Source organism: Mauremys mutica, chromosome 14, assembly GCF_020497125.1.
Source record: "Mauremys mutica isolate MM-2020 ecotype Southern chromosome 14, ASM2049712v1, whole genome shotgun sequence".
Taxonomy (NCBI): domain Eukaryota; kingdom Metazoa; phylum Chordata; order Testudines; family Geoemydidae; genus Mauremys; species Mauremys mutica.
Window position 1 is genome coordinate 22,205,822 of NC_059085.1, and position 15,190 is coordinate 22,221,011.

The window sequence follows — 15,190 nt, forward strand, 5'->3', positions numbered from 1 at the left end:
ATCCAATAGCCATAAAAGGCAATGGGAGTCCTTCCCACGAGATCTGGATCAGACTCAAAGGGGATTGATAGAAAAAGCAAGCTTTTATAAAGGAACATGGAAACTACCTTCTTCAAAATAATTCAAGCTTTGTTATTTAGAATCTGTAGATTCTATATTAATCTTCAAGCATAGGAGACAAATAAACCATCAATACAGGAAAGAACTTGTCAAATGCTTATATTTAATGAACGTCTCTCTTCAGTCATCTTCCCAACATTAATTTCAATTAAATACATTTTTAAAAATTTTCATCCATATTAACTAATGTTTCCAGTGTTAATTTATAAATCTCATACAAACTTTTGAACATGTGGCTAGCTGCAATGACATTTATTTAAAATATAAAAAGCAATTCTACATATTTTGTATTCATTTTCTGGCAGTCTGCAATCTGTGTAATCAGGTTATAACTAAGCCATTAAAACCCTAAACAATTCTCATACGTTTATAACCAATTAAATTGAATTGTAAAGAAAATATTTTGTGCAGAATTTTGTTTTTATTTTACCTACACTTTGACTAAGGTGACCAAATACAAAAGCACTCTAGCTTTTACGTTAAGTGTCAATCTATTTTGTGTTCAAATGCATTCTCTGTTTTTAAAAATTCTGGCTGTATTTCACTCATCATTTACAGTAAACATTTTGTAATAATTACAGTACAAATGGAAGAAAGAGGTAATAAATCTTGCATAAACTGTTAGTTCAAAATTACACAAATAACTAAGTGTATCACTTGTTTTTAAACAGTTGCATAACCAAAAATACAGGCCCAGCCAACTTTATTTAAATATCATGGGGCTCATTTAATATGAACTGTATGTCATGCTTCATGCATAATTTTCAGTCAGCACACTATTTTGACATTTAGGTGAAGACTGCTGATTGCAGTTGAGATTTTTTTCTTGATTAAATACATTTATTTTTACTGCCAAATAATCAGTTGTGGCATTTACTACCCTAAGCAATTCTGTTTATCACAGTGAAGGATGGTACAGATTTATAGTACTGCCCATGACTACTCTTCAAAACAGAAATTAAACATCACATGCAAAACTACACTAAAACCTAAATAAGCAATGGTTCCTATATTTCTTTCTGAACTTTAGCTAATGGTACAGGGATCATCACTGCATGGCTTCACTTCCCCTTCCAACAATAAATTCATCACAGCTTTAGTCAAGTAGCTGCATGTTCCTCTTTTTCCCATTGGGGGAGTGTTGTAAAATGAAGTCATGTCATCCTATAAAAACAAAAACAAAAAAGTGTATTTTTCTATCAAAGTGTTGATTGATAAGAATCAAGATTAACCATTGGTACAGAGTAAATTAATTGAAACCATTTTATAGGTGAAAAGTGCAATTCTCATTGTTGACATTGTCAGTCTTTTTGTATGACAATCATTGTTCAATGAGTTGTCAAACAGGAATTTTAAAATCTAAGATTTTTCTAAAGGTACAATATATATGTGTTCAATTGCTTAAAGACTTTCTTAGAAATCTTAGAGTGCGCCTACTGTATTTGGGCATAGTTTTGTGAAAGAACATATTACATATTCTGGTCAGATAATTTCCTCTTAATTTCCTAAAGACAGGTCAGTTTCTTCACATTGTTTGCAAAACATATTAGTTAGGTAATCTCTCTTCAAACATTATGGTGGGGCTGGTTTCAACTCCATGACTAAAGTTGTGTTTAAAAATGCAGCTAAAGTATGGGACTTATTCCATTAACCTTATAAGAAAAAACAAATATTTTCTTCCTAGACTCACATCACATAAAAGAGTCCAGGTATTTTAAAAGCTCAGTTAGGGATGATATGAAAAATTTGACTTCTTACTGATACTTAGACCATATTTACACTACAGAGACTATAGCAGCATAGCTACAGCGCAGTAGCTACACCTGCATCATCCCTTAGTGTAGACTCAGTCTTCAGCAACAGAAGGGGTCTTTCCATCATTCTAGGAACACTAGCACCCGGAGTGATGAAAGCTAGGTCGACAGAAGCCTTCTTCTGTTGACCTGGCGATGTCTACACTGGAGGTTAAGTCAGTGTAACTATGGCACTCAAGGGTATGGATTTTTACCCCTGATCTTTCTTGCTACATCAACCTCAATTTTAAATGTAAGCCAGGCCTTATTTGTGAGGATATTGTCTAATATTATACATGAAAGAAGAACTGATTTTTAAAGGTCTTGATTTAGTAAGGTAGTTAGGAATATTATAATTACCTTGCTGAATCAGGGCCAGAGTTTGTGAAAAAACCTGAACTAAGGATTTCTTGTATTTTTAGTTTATGTTTGGGGAATGAATGCAAATCACCTTAACTCCATGTGAAGCTTTCTGTGCTGGAATAATTGTTAATAGGGAAGTATTAACAGGGAAGTACTAAGAAGTAGAGCTGGTCAGGAACTTTTTGACAGAAGGATTTTTCACTGGGAAATGCTGATTCATCTACACTGGAACTTTTTTACTGAAACATATTTCTGGTCTGAGATAGACACCCACCTAAGCCTAGGGCCCTCACTCAGGCTGTGGGAGGTGCACAGACTTGAACTTGGGTCTCCCACATCCTGGGTGAATGCCCTAGCTACTGGGCTATTAGCTAGGCTGGAGTGGGTGTCTCTGTTATGCTTTTTTCATGAAAGTTTCCAAAAGATCTTAGGTTGGTCCTGCTGTGGAACATGAACATTTTTGAAATGTTGAAAATTTTCATGGGTGGAGAAACAGTTTTCCATCTGGGTTTACTAAGTAATGCATTCTGGCTTCAAACCACTAATTTATTTTATGTTAATGACAATTCTTACTCCTAAAACTAAGGAGCTAATTTAATACATTTTCTAAATCGGATCTCTCTTTGTAAACAATCATATAAAGTTCCATACATGAGTATTTAAGGAAAATGCGTTACTTACTAGTAACTACTGTTCTTTGAGAGTTACCTGCGTGCATTCGCAATTTAGGGATTTGACATCTCTAGTCTTGAGCTGTGGAACTGTATAACAAAGCATTTTCCACTGTGGTGTACTGTAGTGCTCTCCTGTTAAGATGACACCATTGTCTTAATCTGTATAAGGAGGAGCCCACTCCTCACCCTGACCACCTCAGTTCCTTCTCCCTAGCCTGCATATTCCTAAGGCAGAGGGAAAGGTGGTAGGTAGCATGTGCAGAGGTAGCTCTTGAAGAACAACTGTTATTAGTAAGTAACCCTTATTACTTCCTTAAGGGTCTCTGTGCATTCCTCTGTATGGGAGATTAGCACAGTGCCCCCACTCTCACCACAGACAATGAAGGGCAAGGAGTTCTAGGAAAAATAAACTGTAGCACCAGGGCCGCCCAGGGGTGGGGGGGGAGTGGGACAAATTTGCCCAGGGCCCTGCAGGGTCCCCCACAAGAATATTGTACTCTATAGTATTGCAACATTTTTTTTATGGAAGTGGCCCCCGAAATTGCTTTGCCCCAGGCGCTCTGAATCCTCTGGGCGGCCCTGTGTAGCACCACATTATCAAACAAAGCACTGGATCGCTGTGCCACATCCAATTAGTAGTGGTTAGTGAATGTATGAACAAAACTCCTTATTCTTGCTTTTCAAATCCCTATAATTGGGATCTGTCTCAGACAAGCTACATAGGCAACTACATAGTGCATCTTTGGCTGGAGAACTGGTACCTCTGGGTTTAAAGACTCTGTTTACTGATAGGCTTTTCCTTACACTTTTCCCAATGGCAACACATAATCTGTTAGATTTTCTGAAGGGCTTTGTAAGTGTGAAAGGGGGACAATTTTTATGAACTTACTGAGATGCCAGTTAGATTTTAAAGGTGGTGTCCCTAGCCCTCTGCTTGCCAGAAGCTGGGAATGGGCAACAGGGGATGGATCACTTGATGATTACCTGTTCCGTTCATTCCCTCTGAAGCACCTGGCATTGGCCACTGTCAGAAGACAGGATACTGGGCTAGATGGACCTTTGGTCTGAGCCATATTAAAATCTAACCAACTTGGTTTGCCAATTGGATAACTGTTATAGCCAATATAGAATGGTATCTAATAAGATAACCCCTTTTTACTGAGTCAGGGGAGCATTCGATTTTTAGTTTTAAACACTGGGTTCTTTTCAGGTCAACTTTTAAATTGAAGAGTATTTCCCAAATCAGGACATATGCTTATTCTTAACCAACTAACAATTTATTAATTCGCCCAGAACCACATTAGTATATAGTCAACGGTTCACCACTCAAGTGTAGACACAACCAGTGTTCTAGATCTGTTACACATCCAGTAGTCTTGCAAGCAGTTATCACATACTAGAACTGAGGCTCAGCGGTTACATCAAGGAACAATGCAAATCACAAAGATTTCTTACTACATTTACTTACTATCATAAATTCTCAAATCCTAATATTTATCACACTTCCAATGATGCACTTGTATTTAAAGCAATTTTAAGAGTATGATCACTACTCTTTGACTTGATTGATCCAAAAGGGACACATTTAGAATAGTAAAAGCATTTACTTAAAGTTATGACTTTCAGTCATATGCCAGTTTGCTTGGACTTCCAAAGGAGTTAAAATCTAAAATGTGATTACAGGAGGTCTCACTAGAGAGTGCAGACTACAGTTATTTATGTTAAAGAATAAAAGGGTAAATACTTTTAAATGAAATCTAACCACTTGTTATCCTTCTTAACCCTGAGATGGAAGAAGAGTCCTTTCCATACAGCTGGTCCAAGTGTCAGCTGGACTCAAGATTCTGCAGCTACTTGATGGGTTCAGTCAACTTTCTTGAGCACAAGGTGACTTCAGCTTTATATACCTTAGTTTTAGGGCTTGATGGAGGGGGCCATCCTCTGATTTCTATTGGACACATGCCTGGTAAATGCTCATATTTCAGCTTTTTCAGTTTCTCTGTTGCTTCCATTGGTATCCAGTAAATAACAAGTGGTTAGATTTCATTTCAAAGACTGTATTTCCCCTTTTATTCTTTAACATATATAACAATATACAGTTTAACATGTAGTTTGGATTTCTTGGGGTAACAGGTAGTTTGCCTAATTTGACCTTCATTCTTACAGCCAGTCATTTCTATTTCTCTTAACTTGTTGCTTCCCCACCCACCTCTTGAGCCACTCACAATGTGCAATAGATCACTTTGTATAAGAAAGCAGGGTGTGACTCTTACTTGATAACTTAGGTTATGTCTATACAGCAACTAGACACTCGTGAATGGCCCATGCCAGCTGACTCGGGCTTGTGGGGCTCTGACTGTGAGGCTGTTTTATTGTTGTGTAGACTTCTGGGTTTGGGCTCCAGTCTGAGTCAGAATGTCCACACTGTAATTTTATAGCCTTGTGAGCCTGAATCAGCTGACCCAGACTCCGAGGCAAGCAGTTGCAACAACTAATTAACTGTACTATAAGGAACTAACCAAGAACTAACTATAAGAAGATAGGCTAATTAACTCATGTGCATGAGAGGTAGTTCAGTTTAGCTCTCTGCAGCGGTAGTGAAGGAATTGAGATGGTCAGAGGTACCCTTCCTTATGTAGATAGAGCCAATCATGTCATCCAAGCATAAGCACGCTACTGCCCTTTTCTCCAGTAGATAGAACTTTGGTATACAATTGTGTAGTTCACCGCTACAGGCATCAAATTCTGTAAGTGGGAATGTACAGAGGCCATTGCAGAAGGAAGACTTCTATATCATTTTGGAATATCTTCTTTAGAACTATTTAGTGACCGGTGTTTAATTAGAAACCAGTGCTGTTTCCTAAACTACTGAAGAAGAAACAGCTCAGTAGGTTATAGCCACCTCCTCTAGAATCAATAATCAATGGGTAAACACTTTAGATGCAAAACTGAGTTTGTGTTACCACCAAAATGTTCTTGTTGAGGTCAGCTGAAGTTTCTGGGTACTCAGCACTTCTGAATATCTGGGCACTTATTTAGGTGCCTCAGAATGGATTTAGGATCCTAACTTCAGGCTGTTTTTAAATATCATATCCTGCATCTATTTAGGTATCACCACCGCTTACCTTCTTGCTCCCCTATCAAAGAGGAGGAAACATTTCATTTTAAGACACCAACTTTTTCCTAAACAATCATTCTAACATTCAGTGAGGTAGGACACACTTTCTTTCAAGCACCTGTGTGGGCTGGTTGTCTAGCCCTCAAGGACTTTGAGTTCAAAGAGATTTACGATGGCCGTCTCTGTTGCTATGAAGACACTTTTACAGGCACTACAAAATCCATCCATAACCCTGTCATATTACATTTATATAGAATTAAATGTCATCGATTCCATTTGGGAGTTCTGTATGTCTGTTTTATTTTCAACCTCACACATTTACAATTTGTTACCAAATTTTGTCTTTGATTGAGAAGAACTGTAAATTTTACACGAAGTGAATATTTTACTTACTTGTTTCTCAACTCCCTTTAGCCTGGTCTCATCTTTCTGGAAATAATGAAATGCTTCTTTCACCAGTTTGTCCAAATCCACTTTATCCTGAAACTCTAACTCAGGGTTTCTCTCCAAAATAACAGATACAACCATTAACAACTAGAATAGGAAACAAAAAACAAAAAAAACCCTTGAATTTTAGGCCAGTTTAAAATGAGGTTACATAAAAGATGACGCTGTAAACACAAGCTCATGCTTGATACAAGCCATATAGCGATTCCTGAAGAAATGTCTTCATTATAGCAATGTAAACAGGTAATTTTTGAATTTCTATATATTGAAAAAGCATATATGTAAAATATAAGTTTGAAATTGATGAAGTAGGTAGAACAGTCAAAAGATCATTACAGTAATCTGAGCAAATAACCAACACTAGGGAATAGACAAAGGCTTAGCTGTAGGCAAGGGCAAGCATTTGTAAATGAGAGACACATTAAACAACTAAAATCTAGATGTACTACGAATGGAATCTATATAAGCAACAAACAACAAATTTAAGTCCAAGGATACTGAATTCCTTGCAGCTGGATCAGTTTTAAAATGGGAATAACTGACTTGCCTGACTGGCTTGCAGGCCTTAAGAGTGTGACTAGCAATTGGTGGTGGATTGCATATTGATCACTTGTGTCCTTGGGGACTCTAGACCAGGGTTTCTCAAACTGGGGGTCGGGACCCCTCAGGGAGTCGCAAGGTCATTACATAGGGGGTCATGAGCTGTCAACCTCCACCCCAAACCCCGCTTGCCTCCAGCATTTATAATGATATTAAATATATTAAACAGTATGTTTAACTTACTGTGGGGGGGGGGTCGTTGCACTCAGAGGCTTGCGATGTGAAAGGGGGTCACCAGTAAAAAAGTTTGAGACCCACTGCTCCAGACCATATGTTTCAGCTGCAGGTTGAGATGTTGTACTCAACATACCAGTAGTTGTTGGGCATGATCAAAACAGTTTTGAACTCCTAAGTGCCAGGTAATATCCAGGGACAGATTCATAGTTGTAGGCAAGAAATACTAGGTGGCTATTGAAGGGAGAACTGCCCCCTGGTTTGCTCAGACAGCACGCCCAGGGCCTGGTTCTAGGGGGAAAGGTGCATAACAGGATGGCAGGACTCTATTGCCTCACTTTGTTAGCAGGTATTGTAACACTGGAGGGAGCTAGTGGTTAAATACTGTTGATTCACTGGGGCAAGTGTGGCTCTTGGGCAATCCAAAGAGAGATGGGAGGGAGGAGCTGTCATCTGGCAGGTGGAACTGGTGTTTAGAACAGTTGGGCTTTGAAGAAAGGATCCCATGGCTTAAGCAGGGGGAGGCATACAGTGCTATTTTGGAATTATCTTTTTGTTTGAAAGTCTGCTGCACCCCTGGCCCAGTATTATTAACTCTCTGGCTACTGTTTGCTTTGTTTGGTGCAGTGTGGGGACCCCACCATCCTGAAATGCGTTATCCAAATACATTAATGTGAACCTGCTTAATATAAAACACAAAAATCTATGGAGACAGCATCCTAAGAACTGCCATAGTAGTTTGGATCTGCAAGTGCTTATCTGTGATATTAAACCACTCCTGTTAATTCAATTCTCTATGGGGTTCAGTTAATCTCTCTCAAAATTGTTACAAACAAATCATGTATATAAAACTTCTCAATCATATGCTACTGACCTCTACAATAATCTGTCTGTATTCAGGCTGGTCAATATTTTGCAACATGTCTTCAACCAGAAGGGAAAAATTCATCTCATACATAGTCATATCAGATAGTGTTGGCTGCTGAAAAAGAAATAATACAAATAATAAAATGCTGCATGTATTTTAACCATTTGATTTCAATAAAAAAAAATCTAATAGAACTGGTTGGATTATTTGTTGTGGATTATTTATCCAACATTAACAATCTGGGTTCCGTTGGATCAAAGGAGAAGCAAATTTCTAGTCAATGATAACAGCATTCTGTTAGGAGTCTTGTCTGAGATTTTTTTTCCCCTTCAGAATATTAAAACATTTTCAGTGCAGTTACAAGCAAATAGTAAACTCAAAGCTTCTTCCAGCACCATATGTCCAATATGTTATTTTACACCTGGAATACTTTGTTATCTGTAGCACATATTCTACGAAAAGAGAAGAAAAATACAATGGCAATGCATTCAGTAGTTTAAAAACCAATGTGCAACTCTCTAAATATTTTCTTTTTACCTGTGGTAAATATTTTTCTGCTACTATTACACCATTGGGGGTTCTCTCCAAGATTTGCCACACCCTGTCATAGAAGCCATGGGGTGTTCGATTCAGAGAACCATCTATTTGACGTCTGTTAAGCCAACATCTGTGGACAAAACAAAATGACTGAAGGGCTTGAAAAACCAATCTGTTTCAGATTCAAAACAAAGCTTTCTTTGTGGCTTAATTAAGCCATTAGGGTAAGCAATAACAATAAATATCCATCAATGATGCACACACAGTATGTGTTGCATTTCCTGATAAATATTTCATATGGAAATAAAAATAGAACCTAAAAAGAACAAAAGCAAGATGATTTAGAAGCTGGAGTGTTTTACTTAAATGTGGGATGGTGTCTTATTAACTGGCCTAAAAAATTTAACACCTAAATTGATTTAACCTAGAACACAGGACAGGACAGGACAGGACAGGACAGCACAGGACATAGGCCAAATTAAACTCTGCTGTAACTCCAAAGTCAATGGAGTTACCAGGCACTAGGGAAGAATTTGACAGAACATTTATAATACATAAGAAAACATATATATGTTTAGGGAAAGCAAATTTGCCATTTAATTTACCTGAGATATAATTTGTCAGGCACATCTGTATGGCACCAAAATGTTTACACGTTGCATAAAGAAGAAACCATGATCCATGCTAGTACTACTACAGTATAAATATTTCCTTTATTATCCCCTCTACTGTATGTAATACAATTTACAGTGCTAGTACAGCTTCCATATTAAATCCTGCAATTCCAAATAAGAATGCAAAAAATGTACTAAGTTGAAGACACATTTTTATACCAATAAAATAAAAAAAAATTGAAGTTGGTAAACTGAAATTTTGTTGGTGCTTCATCCCAAATGTTCAGTGCTTTACAGCATTTGTAATTTTAAAGAAATTAAGAAACCTACATTTATGAAGTTGATTGTACTGTTAATTTAATAAAAAGGGTTTAGTAGACTAATGTAGTACAGTATTGCCAACCACGAGCATTGAAAAATCATGAGTCAGATCCCACAAAATTATGAGATCAGCTTAATCATGAGATTTTAAAGGATAATAAATTTTGGATTCTGTTTGTCATCCAGTTTTTGAGCATTTAGTGGATCATATCTTCAAACTTTTCTTTGCAGTTATAAAGGACTACAAACTTACATTTTTTTAAAAGAAAGGTGCGATTCTTACAAAAAAACATGACTCCCAGTGCTGAGGCTTTAAGAAAGACAAATATTGCAAGACTAGCAAAAAAACTGTGAGAACTGGTAATAATGGTAATGGTTGTAATGAGTAAATTCCGTCTACAAAATTACAGTCTATGGTAGCAATATTTCATAGTTAGTTTATAATACTTTTATTTAACTGAAAAAAAAAATCTTTCCTAGCAGCATTATAGTCCTCAGAGGTCTTCTCTTTGAAGGAGAAAATCTTTTCCCATGCAGCAGGAGTTTGTACAAGCTCTCTGTACTGAACTGAAAAAGCTTTCCTGAGAAACCAAACTAAGTTCTTAGGGTAAGTGCTGTTTTCCTCAGTTATTTTATTACTACTAAAAAGGAGTGCAGAAAAAAAAAGGAATTGTGGATCAGGTGCCTCATTTCATACTTCATCTCTCAGCTCAAAGATATAGCTGTTTTATTAAAAATTAACAAGTCTTGTTTAGGAGAGCACTACATCTAACCTGTATGCATGTGCCAGACATTGGTGGCAGAGAAGTCAGAAAACTAAATGTTATGAACTATTTACCACACCAATTTGTGTAGGTAACCTACATTTTAATTAGTGCTGTGCTGAATAGTTTTCTATAATTGAACGAGCTGGTCTCATTAGGCTGTTAGAAAATGTATTACAACCTTCAACTCCTCATTTAAGATACACTCCCACCTTATAACATTTTGAGTGTTTGAACAGAGTAACAGAATAACCACCAGTTTCGGTTACCTTTACTCTCTGTGAAGAACGAAAGAGATATCTGTATTATTATTATGAATATTATATATACTGTTTATTAGATTACTAATCTAATTACTAATCTGTTTATTAGATTACTATGATGCTGGTAGCTATCTGGGATCTAAGAGTTTATTTAATTCTTGGTGGTTATACATATCTGCAGGAAGGCAGGCAATGGCTTTAGAGATAATCCTAGTCACGAGAACTTAAGGGAACAAGCCCTGTGAAGTCTTCCTCCAGCCATGCTGGAGCTTCAGGCGGAAGTCGGGAACAAAAGACTTTTTGAACTGTTAAAATGCCACAGCTCTTAGTTAAGAGTGCCAGACGGACAGGTCTGTCATACTCCCAAAAGGGAGTTTCTGGCAGGTGCCAAACACAAATAGGCCTGCTAAGAAAACATGGTTAGTGTGACAAAATGGGAATTTTCTGCAATATTTTTATGAATCCTGTGTGTGCCTCAGTTCCTCTCTATACTTTGCAGTACTACCCAGTGGGGGAGGAGGGAGAAAGAGTTAAGTCTGCTGTTGGGGCATGACAGGTGACATCAGGTGGGGTGTCGCCTTGCTGTCTGGGCTACAATGAATGAGTCATTAAAGAACTGGCTGAAACTGACCCAGATCAACAGAGGTTCCAGAAGCACAATGGAAGCTCCAGTGACTGAATGATCAATGCTTAGGGTAGGTGAGGTGGTGAACTCATCTTATCCCTGTCTGAAGACAAAAGACAGAGAGGTGACCGTCAGGGGATAAAGAATGGGCTTCTGGCAGAGGCTGCCTGCTCTCACATGGGACTGTCAAAGGGGTCAGAAAGAGACAGAGACTGAGGGTTTGGCTACACTTGCAGGTGTGCAGCGCTGGGAGTTAAAGCTGTCTTCGTACTGCTGTGTAGGGAAAGCGCTGGAGTGTGGCCACACTGACAGCTACCAGCGCTGCAGTGTGGCCACATTTGCAGCGGTGTTGGGAGTGGTGCATTGTGGGCAGCTATCCCAGCATTCAAGTGGCTGCAACGTACTTTTCAAAAGAGGGGGGTGGGGTGGAGTGTGACAGGGAGCGTGGGGGAGAGAGAGAATGGATTTTTGGAGCTGACACTGTGTGTCAGCTCCCTGCCTTGCAAGTTCCGATCCCTTCCTTTCTTTTAAGTTTGCCCAAGGCGATATCAGTGCAACCCTCGGCTCCTCTCACCTCCTCGTTCATGCTCCCTGCCTTGCAAATTCTGACCACTTCCCCGACCCCTCATTCACTCTTAAATGCAAATAGCCTGCAGACCAGATAAGCAGCTGCTCCAACAGACTCCCTTCCCCCCCCCCCCCGCCGTGCTGTTTCTCTCCTCAAGCAAACACTAGGCTGTGGACATTCATCCCCCTGCCTGCCTCATTCACAGCAAACAGTAGCTGTGTTTGTTTTTTAGATAAGCTGCTCCGGGAGCCCCGAGTTCACAACAAAACAAAGAGAGGCATCATAACAAAACAAAGAGAGTTCTTTAGTTAAAAGCATTATGGGAAAACTCCGGAGGTCAGTTACAGCACAGTAAGATTAATCACTGTTTACACTGGCATTCCAGCGCTGCAGTCGTTATTCCCCAGGCAGATGTGGAGTACAGCCAGCGCTGTAGCCAGGGAGATACAGCGCTGTATGTGCCTTGCAAGTGTGGACGGTGAGTGAGTTGCAGCGCTGTAAAGCCACCACCAGCGCTGCAACTCTCTCGTGTAGCCAAGCCCTGAGTCCATTACAGCTTGGCTGGTGGATTGCTCTGGCTTGGCCAGATGGACAAGGTAGACGGATTATGTATTATTAGTTTTGATGATATTTGCCTCCTCTCCAGCCAACCTACAAAACTGGATTGGACCAGGGCAGGAAAAGGCCCATGAACATAGAAGAAGAAAGGGACTGTAGGTAGGATTAAAAGAGTCCTTCTTTCAAGTTGTTTGGGGGAATCAGAATAACACACAACACTTTGCTGGGATGTCTACAGAAGTCAGGTCTGCCGAGGTTACCATCAGGGAATGGTGCAACAGGCATGCATGTAGACTGTTTGTTGTTTTAAAATCCTTCTTCTTCAAGTGCTTTTTAACTACTGCTAAAATAAATAATACTTTTGTTTTTGGAAGGCTGTCTGAATCAGTGTACACAGTGACACAGACAGCCTTCTCGATCACCGTATACACCACTCATCACAGACTCCCGAAGAGAAAACATGCAGGATAAGAATGGTAGATACACAGGGTACTAGACCAGGCCCCGGGCTATAAGAGTGGCTGAATTGTGAAACTTCAGCAAGACATCAGGCCTGGTACCTGAGGGGGGGCACTCAGGGGGCCACAGATATGGCTAACTCTGTGACATATTGGTGGCCGTGTGTGTGGGATCACGCCAATAGTGAATCTCCAGTAAGTAACAACAGCACCAAAAACAAGTATTGTAGAGGAAAACACAAGAGAAAAATTGTTCTATATATTTTTTGGGGGGGTGGGGGGAGGGAAGAGAAGAAAAAAAATGAAGTGTGAATTGCTCAGGAAAGATGAGCTGGAAGAGTTGTGCAGCAAAAGAAAGCTAAATTCTAAAGAGCTGAAAAAGACACAGCTGGTTGGCCTGCTGTACACAGATGACCAGAAAAGGAATTGTGGCTCAGAACTGGATGAGGACTTGAGAACACTCAATTCATTGGTAGTCCAGCAGAGGTCAAGGGAGACAAAGGCCAGAACTGATCAGCAGGACTGGGATCCCAGAGGGAGGTATAGAGGATGATGTACACGGTGACTGAAGAAACAACCAGATGCCATTAAGAGTTCCCTGAATCAGCCGAGTCTAGAGGAGGAAAAGCTGCATCTGGAAGAAAATAAACTGGAGCTGGTGCAGTGCCAGCATGAGTAGAAACAACCACCACGAGCAGGATGAGAGACAGAAGATATGAATTGGACCTGGAGCTACTGCACAGTCAGTATATATCAATTTGGTAAGTGGGGACAGACACCGAACACCAGCCTTAGGAGGCAGCATAGATTTAAAATGGTTACCTTGCTACAGGTATGGAAATGACATGGATGTATTTTATATGCTTTGGAAGTGAGCTGTGAATTGAATATATGGTATTTATCTCCTTTACTGACAGGGAAGACTGTCACCCATATGGCCTGGAAGGACTATAGAAATCATGAGCCATGTAAGCAAGTCTTACTGCAAAAAATTAAACTAACATACAGCCTATAAGAGGAAATTTCTGACCTCAGTCTCCCACATCAATTTGTGATCAGCATGCAGATAATTCCCCCAGCTTCTATCCTGCTCATTTGTGATGCACCCAGCGGTGGCTCCAGGCATCAGTGCTCCCTGCGTGTGCCTGGGGCAGCAAGCCACAGGGAGTGTCCTGCCGGTCGCTGTAAGGGCGGCAGTCAGGCCTTCGGTGGCATGCCTGCGGGAGGTCCATTGGTCCTATGGATTTGGTGGCGGGTATGCCGAAGCCGTGGGACCAGTGGACCTCCCACAGGCATGCTGCCGAATCTGCGGGACTGGGGACCTCCTGCAGGCGCGCCACTGAAGGCAGCCTGCCTGCTGTGCTTGGGGTGGCAAAAAAGCTAGAGCCGCCCCTGGATGCACCAATTAAAAATGCTCTCTCTGGCTGCTAATAACAAACAGGCTACAGCCTTGAAGGAGATGGTACATGTCAGACAATGTGGCTGGGCTTGAGGATGCTGAGGAGACAGGGGATTTAAACAAGGAATAATTACAGCTCAGAAGGAGGAGGTCAACGAGCAGCGGATAAACCCTGCTCTGACTGGTGAAAACTCCTTATGTAACTAGTCTTGGGATGTTGTTTGGTTCTTAGTGTCAGGCTAGGTTAGGAAAATCCTACACATCAGATGTCTACAGTATCAAATATCACTTTATTGTAAAGTTTCAGACAAAGATTATGGGGCAATAGAGCAGGTTTTTAGACATGTACAAGAAAATCAGAAAAATCAATGTGTGTCTTCACCACCTCTGTATGCATAATTAAGGCTATGTTTTAGTAATGGGTATTTTTAGTAAAAGCCATGGATGTGTCCATGACTTGTACGATATATCCCTGACTAAACCTTGGGAGCAGATTTGTGCTGGGGGGGAGCAGCCCAGGACCCCTGCTGGTGTTGGGGGGGGGGCTGGCAGTCTCCCTACCTGGCTCCCTGGAAGCAGCGACATATCCCTCCCTCATCTCCTAGCTCCACGTGCTGCCCCCGCCCCAAGCGCCAGGTCTGCAGCTCCCATTGGTTGGGAACCGCAACCAATGAGAGATGTGAGGGCAGTGCCTTTGGGCAGAGGCAGCGCACAGAGCTAGGAGCTGATGGAGAGACATGTTGCCGCTTCCAGGGAGCCCCCCAAGCTAAGTGCCTCCCAGAGCCCTCACCCCCTCCCACACGCACCCAAACTCCTGCTGCTGCTCCTGGGGAATGGGTGGTGGTGGCTCAAGACTGCCCCAGCAGCAGCTGGTGCGGCTGGCCCAGGGGCTGCCCGAGCTGGTCAGGCGGCCCCTGGGCCAGCCG

The 15,190-nt window shown here is 40.6% G+C and overlaps 1 protein-coding gene across 6 annotated transcripts in view; it reads right to left on the bottom strand.

Annotated features, from left to right (window-relative positions):
• Nucleotides 1–203: 203 nt before the first annotated feature.
• PHKB (phosphorylase kinase regulatory subunit beta) overlaps nucleotides 204–15,190 on the bottom strand; it is a 205,777-nt gene continuing 190,790 nt past the window's right edge. For 5 of the 6 annotated variants that reach the window (XM_044987605.1, XM_044987602.1, XM_044987604.1 and 2 more), the window contains 4 exons: nucleotides 8,695–8,824; nucleotides 8,164–8,271; nucleotides 6,462–6,602; nucleotides 204–1,284 (listed from right to left, as the gene is read on the bottom strand). In XM_044987605.1, coding sequence (XP_044843540.1) covers nucleotides 1,147–1,284; nucleotides 6,462–6,602; nucleotides 8,164–8,271; nucleotides 8,695–8,824 — 517 coding nt within the window. In that variant the 3' untranslated portion in view covers nucleotides 204–1,146. The remainder of the gene's footprint in view (nucleotides 1,285–6,461; nucleotides 6,603–8,163; nucleotides 8,272–8,694; nucleotides 8,825–15,190) is intronic. The other variant, XM_044987603.1, reaches the window with a different exon arrangement.